This window comes from Cadophora gregata (assembly GCF_030347475.1).
Source record: "Cadophora gregata isolate MNR1 chromosome Unknown scaffold_13, whole genome shotgun sequence".
Taxonomy (NCBI): Eukaryota; Fungi; Ascomycota; class Leotiomycetes; order Helotiales; family Ploettnerulaceae; genus Cadophora; species Cadophora gregata.
In genome coordinates this window covers 1,855,313-1,868,106 of record NW_026695936.1, presented here as the reverse complement: position 1 = coordinate 1,868,106, position 12,794 = coordinate 1,855,313, and the positions used below count along the sequence as shown (strand labels likewise).

The 12,794-nt window shown below is 29.9% G+C and overlaps 1 protein-coding gene across 1 annotated transcript; it reads right to left on the bottom strand.

Annotated features, from left to right (window-relative positions):
* Positions 1 to 11,247: 11,247 nt before the first annotated feature.
* ONS95_004080 (uncharacterized protein) lies at positions 11,248 to 12,188 on the bottom strand (the record flags this gene model as incomplete). The annotated part of the gene is made up of 2 exons (XM_058497424.1): positions 11,248 to 11,760; positions 11,826 to 12,188. 2 exons carry the CDS (start codon positions 12,186 to 12,188, stop codon positions 11,248 to 11,250), a joined length of 876 nt encoding a protein of 291 aa, XP_058353367.1.
* Between the last annotated feature and the right edge of the window lie 606 nt (positions 12,189 to 12,794).

Here is a 12,794-nt window from a genome sequence, read left to right as displayed (position 1 = left end):
GGCGCCTAAGGCGCTTAGGGCGCCGGCTAAAATTACTATATACCGCTTTAGGGGTCGCTAGCTATTAAATTAATCGACATATAACTTAGGTTAGAATAGCGAAAATAGCGCCTTTAGCGGCTAGCCGGCGGCTGCCTAGAGCTAGATTTTTTTACTGATATTATATTTAAAGTAAAGTCCCTTCTTATAGTTTATATTAATATTAATTATACTTAAGCTCTTAAATAATATTATAAGTCTATTTATTATTTAGCTATATATATAGATCTTTTAGTTCTTCTATAAGACCTTCTTTAATATTATTATAAGTTTAAGTTTCTCTCTTTAAAATTAATATTACTTCTACTTAAAGTTTTAATAATAAATCTAGTAAATATTAAACTTAAAGCGTTTTATCTTATTTTTATTAGTTATTTATTACTCTAAAGTTTAAGACTCCTTATATTCTTACTACATTCTCTCTTCAATAAGTCTTATACTTTTTATCTATAAATATTTATCTTCTTCTCTAAAACTATATTTTTCTACGAGGAGTTTAATATATAAGCTTATTATATCGGTTTTAAGATAGATCATATTAGCTTATAAATTATTAATTTTAATTCCCTTCTTAATTTTAACCTTAGTTTCCTTCTTAATTACCTTCTTAATTTTAATTTAAGTTTCCTTTTTAATTACTTTCTCTTACGTTTTACTCTCTTTAATTATTACTTTTAATATTTCCGCCTTATTTAGATATATCTTAAAGTAAAAGTTAAAGAGATATAACTTAAGTAAAAGTAAAGAAAAGAGTTAGTTTTAATAGATTTAAGAGGTTTAATTAAAAATAAAAAGTATATAGTATAAAAAGATAAAGAGAAATTAAAAGTTATATAAGTTAAAGAATAAAAAAGAAGAAAGATTTAAAGATATATAATATATCTTCATACTTATTAATATAAGATTATAATTTTTTAACTTATAATAAGATAATTTATAGCTTTTTTTAATTATAAGGTCGTGATTTATAATACTTAATAATCTATTATCTTTTAGTTTATAATAAAATAGTTTATAGCTTTCTCCTTAAGGTTATAATTTATAGTAATTTATTATTATTTAGCTTATAATAAGATAATTTATAGTTCTCTTTAGTCTTAAGGTTATAATTTTTAATAATTTATTATCTTTTAACTTTTTTTTATAAAAGTTTACTTTTACTTTATCTTCTTCTTTAGTTTTTCTTCTTTATTTTTAATACTTCTTACTTTATTTTACTTTTTAACTTCTTTTATATTAATATTATATATTTTACTTTACTCTTTTACTTTCTTCTTACTTATTATTATTAACTCCTTTACTTATATTATAACTTAACTTAAAAATTAAAGAAATCTAAGTTAATATTAAAAAAACCTAAACTAACCTTATAATAATTAGCTATTCTAAGGATACTTAAATTAATCTTAAGGAAACTTAAACTAGCCTTATAATAATTAGTTATTCTAAGGAAACTAAGACTAGCTTTATAATAATTAATTATTTTAAGAAAATTAAAACTAGCTCTATAATAATTAGCTATTTTAAAGAAACTAAAACTAGCCTTATAATAATTAGCTATTCTAAAGAAACTAAAAGTAGAACTTTTTATAATAATAAAAAAGAAATCCGAACTAATAGAAGAATAATTAAAATTAAGAATATATACCTAATTAGGAATTTCGCTTACTTATACCTTTAATTCGACTTAATAGTTTACAAGATACTAATTACTCTAAGTAATTACTTAATACTAAATAGAATAATACGTTTAATAAATATAATAGTAATTAATAAGTTCTTATATTAGTAAAAAGATCTGGCTCTAGGCAGCCGCCGGCTAGCTACCGTAGGCGCTATTTTCGCGATTTTTAGCTTAAGTTATATATTAATTAATTTAACAGCTAGCGACCCTTAAAGCGATATATACTAATTTAAATTAATAATATAGGCGCCTAAGGCGACTAAGGCGCTATAGGTGCTTATAAGCTTAATTAGGACTAGTGTATAAAATAAAAGTAAGTCCGATTTTTTTATATTATATAAGGTATATTAGTAAGCTTACTAAAAGCTTTAATAATACTAAGAATACTAAGGATACTAAGGATACTAAGGATACTAATAAGGGTATACCTTATAAGGGGTATTATTAGGCTTATATCGCCTGATTAGGTAAGATAGCAGCTTACTCCTATATAGAATTTACCTGAATTAAATTATAAGCTTATTAGTGATTTTTTAGCGTAGATATTTATAGTGTTAAAGGCTTAGCGAGACTAGTTTTAAGGATATATATAGAAAGTGCAGGTCTTTTTAAATTCTTAGTTAAAATCTATATTAGTCTAACTGTTTTTAGTTAATTTAAAATCTAAAAATAAACTTAACTTTTAATTTTTAATTCTAATTAAAAATATTATATCTTTCTTAATTAGATCTAGTATCGTGTACTGTAGGGAGAAGCTTTATATAGTGTAAAAGTCTTGATTTATTAAGATATTCTAGAGCTCCCCTATAAGGGGAAGCTCTAGGAGTTCTAGTTATATAAGTAGCCTCTAGTTAACTAGAGCGCCTTAGGGAGTACTTTAGGTGCGCTAAGTATATAATACACCTTCTCGCTTAGCTTTATAATAGTAAGTAAAGCGATATAGATAGTATAGATAATACTACCTAAACTATAATAAGAGTTAATACTAACTAATAGCGTTAGGTCTTAAGCGCTTAGTAGCTCTAAGTATATAAAGTAAGTAAGTTCCCCTAAATACTCTTTTCTTAAATAATAACTTTAATATAATATTAGTAAATATAGCTAAAAGCTCTTATACCTCTTACGCCTCGCGTATCTCTAACCTCGCTATTACTTATATAATAAAGAAGAAGACTATAAGTTATTTATTTAAAGATTCCGACGTAGTTAGTGTTATAAGGAATTATTAGAACTACGCTAATACCTTATAAAATAGGCCTATAGCTACTATAGCTCCCTTGCTACCGCTACCTTACTACTACTACTATTATTATTACTACTACTACTACTACTACCTCTACTACTACTAACTCCTACCCGCTGCCCTACTATAGTAGAAGCTATCCGTGCTATACCTTATAGCTACTATATTTATAGTAGTTTACAGGGTATACTAGGCGACTCCTATTATAATAAAGAGATAGCTTCGCGCTATTTTTATTATTATAAAAATAATAAATCAGGTTATATCCCTGCTCTTACCTATGCTATTAAACTCTTCGCTAGCTACTTAGTAGCCCGGGCCCTCTTAGAGAGCTTATACGTAAGTTTATTCTTATATTATAATATTAGAATAATAAGGTATTAAAATATTAATATATTAAAGTACTAAGCGAGGCTAACTCTATAATATATATAAGCTCTTATAGTCCGCTAGGCTATTATTAAGAAGGCCTTAGAAGCTAAGGAGGAAGAGAATAAGAAAATAATATATACTACTATCTATAAGTCTTATAATAGTAGTCTTATTAATTTCAGATGTTATCTAACTATTAATATCAGCTATTACTCTTACTCTTACTTCTACTCTTCGTAAAGAGACCGCTATTCCCTTCTCCTGCCCTATTTTTAGTACTATAAGAATAAGCTCCGGCTCTATAGGAGCTACTATTATCGCCCTTATAACGCGTTTAGCTTTATATACTTCTACTTTAGTAGAAGTTAATATTATAGCCGGCGCTACTTAGTAGTTAATTAACTTTCTTTTCCCTCCTTAGTAAGTAATATAAGCTTTATAACTTTTAAGTAGTAGCTTAAGAATATTACTCTTTTATTATTATAGTTCAGACTAGCGTATTAATACAGCTTTATAACTTAGAAGTCGTAGCTTAGGATTAAGTCCCTTACTTTTCATATTATTTTAGCGTAGCTTTATAACCCTAAAGTAATAGCTTAAGATTAGGTCTTATAATTCTACCTCTTCTTTTCTTTCTAATAGCGTTTAAGAACTATAAATATAAAGTAAAGGAAATATAATAAAAGAAAGTGTTTATATAGACTATATAGCTTAAGTAAGCTTTTTAATATTAGCTTAAGAGTCTTAAAAGTTTAAAAGAGTAATAAATACTTTAAACTTCTGCTTTAATAGGTTTTTAGTTAAGTTATTAGCTAGTATATTATTTATTAGGAGATATATCACTTAAAAACTCTCCTTTTTATACTCCTATTATAACTATATATTAATATACTAAAGCTTTATTAAGATATACTAGTTCTCTTTAATTATTAGCTGAATTATCTATTTATTATTATAGAATATATTCTATAGAGCTCTTATATTAAGCCTTAGCTCTTTAAAGAACCTTTAAAGCGCTATTACCTCCTTAGTTATCTATTTTATACTAAGAAGCTCTACCTTAGTTATTAAGGTAGTAATAGTATCTTATTAGGAGGCTTTCTAAATAATAGCTCCTTTAAATAATATAATAAGAAATCCTTAAGAGAAATAACGTGATTTAGTATTATTAGTAAATAATATATTTAAAGTAATAAGAAGGTATATCTCTCTATCTTCCTAACTATAAATAATAGCTAAGAATCTTAAGCTAAATAAATATTATATAGCTTAATTAACTACCGCTAAGTATAGCGCGCTTAGGTTAGTTAAGAAGTATAATAGTTAAGAGGCTATAAAAGCGATATCTAGCTAGAGTATAATAGCTATATATAGTATTAACTTAACTTTCTCTTAATATTCTTTAATTTACTTAAAAGTTACTATACTAAGATTCTTAATTAACTCGTAGTATAAGAGAGATATACTAAAGTACTTCTTATCTACTATATTAAACTTTTAAGTTATCTTCTTAATATAAATATTATATAAGAGAGATATTATCTTCTTTTCCTTATTCTATATTACTTATACTCCTAAGAACTATTCTATATTTCCTAGGACTATTAGCTTATACGCCTTATATAGTCTATTTATAATTATCTAGCTCTCTTTAGCGTATCTAATATAATATAAGACTTAAATATTATTAATATAAAACACTATAAAGATAGTCTTATACTAGTTTATAAAGATATATAGCTCTTTCGTAAGTAGAGATAAGTCTAGCTTACTAAGTATCTTAGTAAAGTTATTATACTAGAGTATAAGTAAGTCTCTTAAGCTATAGAGCGCTTAGTTAATTTCTACTACTATTCTTAGTCTTTTCTAGCTTTCTAAAGGGAAATATAAGACTAAAGCGCTTCTTTTATCTCTCTTTATATTAATAAAGGCGTTAATTATATTAAACTACTTTACTTCTAAGTCGAATTAAGCTACTAGTACTATTATAACTTAGAATAACCTTACTATAAGTATAACTATATAAGTTAAGAATATTATAAAGTTATCTTATATATTACCTTATATTATAATCTAAGACTTATAACACTTAAGCTATCTTATAGAATCTACTTTATAAGTAAATACCTATTTTAAGGGAATTAGTAAAGTAACTACATCTTCCTTAGGAATTAGTCTTTAATAGTCTTAAGCTTCTAAGTTTAATATCTCCCTTTCCGTATTAGCTTTAAACTACTTACTATATAAGTAACTCTTTAGCTCTCTTTAGTTCTTAAGTAGCTTTAGGAGCTTCCTTTAATATTAGTTTTATAAGTTAAAAGCTTCTACTTTTACTCGGATATTTAATATAGCGCTTAAAACTATTACATGAAGTATAATAGTATTATAGCTATTAGCTCGTATTAGAGTCTTACTATAGAAAGTTATAATAAACTCTTAGAGATACGAGTAGCTATCTTATCTTAGAGCTACTATTATAGAGTAATAGCTACGTATAATAAGCTTTTTATATTCTCTTTAAGCTTCTTATATTACTTAGATTTAATTATATTTTATTACTTATCGCTATTAGTAGCTATTTTTAGCTACTTATAGAAACTTAGTCCTTATTACTTTAAGAGAAGCTTCTAGAAGCTTAATAACTTATTACTTAAGGTCTTATAGCTATTAGCTAAGTAATATAACTTAAAGGTATATTCATTAGCGTATCTCCTTAATACCTAGACTAGTATTATTACTACTTATAGTATCTCTCTAATATTAAAGTAAGAGATAATTAGTTTTTATAGCTTTAGTATCTCTTAAGGCGCCTTAACTTAACTTCTTATAAAGAGTCAGATCTTTATTACTATTAGCGATATTATTATTATAAAGGACTATATTATTACTCTCTACTTCTAAGGTCTAACTCTTATAAGGGAGTAATTCGGAGGTCTAAGGAAGCTCTAGCGAGTTAACCTCTATCAGTTCTTATACCTCTAGTACTACTCCTAAGCTTTATAAAAACTCTACTAAAGTAATATCTATTAGTTCTAGTATCTCCTTAATAACTAGTATAATAGTCTTAATACTAATATTAGCTTTAACTATAGCTTCGTTTAGTTCAGCTATATATTCCGCTATAACTATATTAGTAATATTATTAATACTATACTCTATATCTAGAGTAACGATATTCTCTTCTAAGTTCTTAATAAGCTCCTTTAAAGTAGAGGTAAGTTAGCTAACTTTCCTCTCTTCCTTAGGGGAATAGAATATTATCTTATTAAATTATATATTACACGTGATTACTATATAGTATAACTAAGGTACCTAGATCCTATATAAGTTAGAAGTAATATAACTAACTAAGTATCTAATATACGCCTTAGAGCTAACTTTAAAGCCTCTATAACTCTTTCTAGCTTCTCTATTAGTTATAACTAGATATATATACGTCTTATATATATATACTCTACTCTAGTTAAGTCTTAGGTCTATCGAGAGCTTCTTTACTATTAATAGATCGTATTACTAAAAGTAGTTCTGAAACTATTCCTAAAGTACTTAGTTAGGACTCCTTATTCCTTAGTATATAAGAGAACTTATATTATAAAAGTAAATTACTATATAATATACCTTTAAGTAAAGCTTCTCTAGTAAGTTCGCTTAAATATATATCTTAATAGATTTATTAATAATCTCTTATCTTACGCGCTTAGTACTACCTATAGGTTCTTTAATATATAGTAAGAGATTCTCTACTTTTATCCTTTCTCTTATAATCTATTCCTTATATCTTAATATGCTTTAAATAGCTATAACTAAGGTATTATTATTATGCCGAATAATATAGATTAATAGTCTATATTAACGCTTAATCTAACGCTTAAAGTTCTTTAAGACTAGAATAATATAGCTAGCTAACTTATTTAGTAATATATAACTAAAGAGCTTCCTACAATATTTATCCTTAATAATAAGTAGCTAGCGAGTATTATTATAACTTATATTAAAATTAAATAAGTTCTAGAGGATTTAGTAGAATAGCCTAGTTACTTTATTTTCTAACTCTTATCTTAACGTGATATTTCTAGTATATATAATAGCGTAATCTTTATATTTAATTCTCGATATTCTATCGAATTATATATCTCTTCTTACTTTAAGTAGCGCCTATAGAGTACTCTCTTTTAAATAGCTAGTGCGTAGGTACTATAGTTACAGAGTTATAGAACGCTCTTTAAATAGTTAACTTAATAGTTAGAAACCTTACTTATTTAAGCTACGACTTAAAGTTAAGTATATTATAATAAGCGTGTATATTAAGGTTACTAAGTTATAGAAGCGATAAGAGTATCTAAAAAGCTTATATTTAAAGAAAGTTAAGTTGAACTTTCGAACTAGATATCTAATAACTATACTTATTTAAACTTTCTTATATTATAAAGTAGTATCTTTCCCTAAGTACTATAACTTAGCGTCTTTTAATAACGCCTCTAAGATAATATTAATATAGAAATCATAGATTATAGTAATATTATTAAGTAATAAGTCTTAAGTATTTAGACTATTTAGCTTAGTTAAGGAGTTCTTAAATACTCGCTTCCCTTTATTAACTACTAGAATTTATTATATTCTAGCTTTTATATAATTATTATTAGTTAATCTTATAAAGGAACTTAGAACTAGCTTACTCTTATAGTTTATTAAGTACTAAGCGCTATAATTATCTACTAAGGTACTCTCTAATAATACGTAAGAGATATTAATAAAGTCTGTAGTATAGATTTCAAGTGTCTCTTTAAGGTCTAAGAGCTTTAAATTAATAGTAGCTATATTAATATTTCCGGGGTACTTCCCTTTAGTATACTAAGATAATAAGTCTTAGTTTTTATTAAACTTCTTTCTAGTGATTTATATAACTAGGATAATAGTTTAACTTTCCTTTAAGATCTCTTAGTATAGTTCTATATACTTAGGCGTTTAAGCTGCCTTATAAATCCTCTTAATTTACTTATTATTTAGACGGAATCTTATATTATTAACTTAAAAGTTATTATAAGTGAACTAGAGCTTTTAGTACTTAATTAGAAGGTATTAATATCTGATTCCGTAGGGGTAGTTAATCTTCTTATTTCTTTAATTTAAATAGAAGCGATTCTAAGAGCTTTTAGAATAGTCTTATAAGCCTCTTATATTAGAATAACTACTTAGTATTAGCGTGGTATAGAAACTATTAGCTCCCTTACTTTTATTCTAGTAGTGCTCTTTTATATTTATTATAAACGCTAGATTATACTCTTTTAGTGTTATATTATATTAATATCTTAGAGTATTATCTCTTATAATATCAGTAAGTACTTAAGTAGCTTAAGTCTCTAATTAAACTAATATTATATTTAGGAAAGCTTATATATTATATACTTCTTATATATTAAGAATATTATATATTCTTATAAGATAGAAGTTCTTTTACTATAGCTTATACTATATATAAGGTTTAATTCGTGACTTCTTATCTTAACGTATTAGTAAGCTAAGTATATTAGTATAGTCTGAAATAATAGAGGTTAGTACTATTATATCTGAAAGTATTATATTACGCTTAATAGACCTGACTAGCGCTTATAGTCTTACGGCGCCCTTAGTAGTATTATTATTAATTACGTTAATTAGAATAGACTAGCTGATAGTACTATTTACTTAGTTAAAGAGGTTCTAAATATAGTTATTAAGCGCTATTTATTTAGCTAGCTTATTCGAGTACTCTTTTATTCGAGCTTCTTAAAGTACTTTAATATTTTTAAACTTAGCTTCTAAGGGTTTACTTATAAATACTAGTAGTTCTATTATACTCTCTTTTTCTTTAGTAGTAGTAGTATTCTATTTCACTAGTAAATCTAAGTTAGCTTATATTAATAATACTATCTACTTACTAAAGCGACTATTTATCTCCTCTTATATAAAATCATTAATACTAAGGAGATTCAGTTATTACTTAATAATATTTCTAATATTATTAGTATCAGAGTTAATAAATCTCTAGATTCCTTTAAGTTTAATATAATACTAGAAGGTTATCTACTACTAAAGCTACTACTTTCTTTAATTGAGAGTATTACTCTTATATTTAATTAACTTATCTTAAAAGTATATTAATATATTAAAGAGGCTTTTTATAGAACTAATAGTATTAAGAGTATTTCAGGAAGTTCAGAGAAGTATTTAAAGGAGTTCTTTAAGTAGTAGTATAAGTATCTCTTAATATTACTTATAACTTTACTTATACTACGTAGTATACTCGTATAGTAGCTTAAACGAGCGAATATAGCTCTTAACTATCGTATACTATAGGGAGGAGCTTTATATAGTATAAAAGTCTTAATTTATTAAGGTATTCTAGAGCTCCCTTATAAGGGGAAGCTCTAGGAGTTCTAGTTATATAAGTAGCCTCTAGTTAGCTGGAGCGCCTTAGGGAGTGCCTCAGGTGCGCTAGGTGCACGACATCTAGCTTATATATAGAAGTAAGTCTTATAAAAGGCGCCTAGAGCGTATAAGGTAGCCTTTTATTATTTAAGGCTAACGTATGATAGCCTCTTATATTTTAAGGCGCCTTAAGCGTAAAAAGCCACTATTCGGCGAAAATAGCGAAAATAGCGGGTGGCATGTGCACCCGGCGTCAGAATTTTTTGCTGATGTAGTAACTAAATCCCTCTAATAACGTAGCTAGTTATAAGAAGATCTAAATGAGATTGTAAGACCATGTTATACTAGCGATCGAAACGACATGGATATATATCTGTTCAACCAAGTCAGCGTGACAAGTAACAAACTATATCAATATGTTAGGGCGGTTCAGAAAGAGAAACCACAACGAATGATTCATGAATAGGTGAGAAGTAAGATTGAAAAAGAAATTCGTAATGCCGATTCAAAGACATGTTATAACTTTTAGTGTAGTAGTATCTAAGTTCCAAGTTTATGATTGAGTAAGTGTAAATAGGTACTCGATCACAAGGAAACGCGATTAGAATCATCCTTATCGAACAACTCCACGTTTATATAGTTTTAAGGTTTCTAACGACGCCTTTAATTAATATCTATCGTAGTTTCTTTATCGTAACTCGTGTCAGTTAATTGTAGAACTAGAGACTCTACCCACTGGTAAAGCTGCGTCTCTAGGTAAGGTGTACTAAAAAGTAAACGCGTAGCGAAAAGTAAGATTTTTCTACTAATATTCTATAAAATACCTAATAACTATAATATAATATATAAATCTTAAATTTTTATTAGAAAAAATTTCATTAAATTACTTTCTTTTAATTATATTAAAAAATTATATATATCTTATATTCTTAAAGTATATTATAATAGGAAAGTATTCCTTATTTTAATATTCTTATATATATAAAGCTCAGATAAAGGTAAGCGACTTAGGGACTAGGGTGCTCTAAAGCGAGGCCCCTAAGAAATCTTGCTTTTCGCTACGCCCTACCTAAAGGCGTAGCTTTACCGGAAGGTAGTAGTCTCTGATCCCACGATTATATGCCGACTAATACCTTTAACGATATCACTTTGGGAACGTTAAACCCGCGCATGAATGACGCCTTCACTAGGGAAGTGCCCATGATACAGTTGGTTTCACAAGACGCCACAAGAACCATGACATGTCACGATCTTACACGTCCTAAATAATGTATCCAGTCCCTAGGGCCGGTTTGGTGCATATGTGTACAGGTATTAAGCTGGAAGAGGGAAACGCTTATCCATAGCGAGAGAAGAGACAATCAAACACACCAGAAGCGCAGGATATGCTTGGCCTTCCCCATAACATCCATAACACCCATATTTCCCAAACGCCCCCAATGCCTGTCGATGCAGACGCTCCAAGCCATGACAACAAAGAAAAAATCGCAATGTCGTGATCTTACATCATTGTTGCTTGTGGTGCTTGTTGCGCTGCATGCGCTGCTACTTGCTGTATTCTTGTGCCGACCAAGTTCTGTAGATTCTGTAACTGCCTCATCAACTCATTTGTCTGAGAGGTTTGCAATTGTGCCTGCCTCTTTAATTCCTCGTTCTCCTTTCGGAGTCTCTTCATTTCGATTCGAAGATCAACCCCATCATCTCGGGGGCGCTTTCTCTTCATTCCCGCCACCTCGCTGCTGTCCTCATCACTCTCCAGGGCGGCCGCCAGTATTTCTGCTGCATCTGTGTGTACACGGCGTAGATGCTCATTCAGATTCTCCTGGCGGGAGAATCCTTTCCCTGAGAATCTCTTGCAATTTGGATGCGGACAGTTGAGTTGCTTTCGAGGGCCACCATGAAGATTATGTACTTCTCGCTGATGACGCAACAATCCTCCCGAGTATGTGAAGCCGGGCAGCTTTTCGCATCCTTCCGAGGGGCATTTATACGGCCGATCATGCTTGTCCATGTGCTAAGAATTCAGGAAAGTCAGTACAGATTTAAAGACTCGTGACTGAGAACAACGGGAGTGCATACCTTTGACCACTCGCACTTCCTATTGAAAGCGCGCACATCCTCTGTGCATCCAACCCAAGTGCAAACAAAACGCCCATCGTCTCCTTTGGTCACTTCCCGATCTGGCTTTGGTATAGGTTTGGATCTTCCAGGACTTGGCGCATCCGAATCCTCCTTTGGCGGTAATTCTGGCATCTCATCCAATGTAAGGCCCTCGGTGGCATCTATTCCCTGGGAAATATACGTGGTGTCGCTCATCGGAGGAGGAGGGCTTGGATATCGATGATGTTGCATACTATGGTCGTCTTGCTCTTGATGTGAATCATGCATTAGCGCAGACTGTGGGTAATCGGGGAACGTTCGACTTTCGTATGAAAGTGACATTGCGTCGGATGCGGAGTAATAGCTGGCACTGGAATTGGTATTAGGTTGTCGATGCGAGGCCGCAGTTTGCAGGTTGTGAACGATATAGTGGATTTCCGCTGTGGCGAGCTCTTACGAAGCCTAGAAACCTCCCTTCCTCAGGCTCGCAGGTTGGATCGTGACAGGGGCCTAGACTAGCGTCTTGGCACAAATCGCACGATGAGGCTGGATTTCGAAGGCGATTTCCTCCTCCCACCTTGCGCGTGTTGGGATACACGCGACTATTTGTATCTGTGGTTACGTGCCTGTTCATGTTCATGAACAGGTTCAGGCTTTTTGCGCAGGTGACCGGGAGGAGTCAGTCACATGCTATCGTCTGCCGCCTCAAAAATAGTTAGGTACCTGGCTTTCGTGACTCACCAGCTGATGAAGTATAAATCGCCCAGGTATTCCCAGGTATGTCTGCCTGGTCCTGGTAGTATGAGTGGGGTGTCGGGCATCTATTTGGAGCCTGGCCGTTGGGGGAAGGCAGAGTAAGGCGACAGACTGCCTGTGGCGCTGTTGTCGTCACGCCGGGCGAAGGCATTAGAAATGATGAGCGTCCGTTTTCGTTTCCTCGTGCTCGAC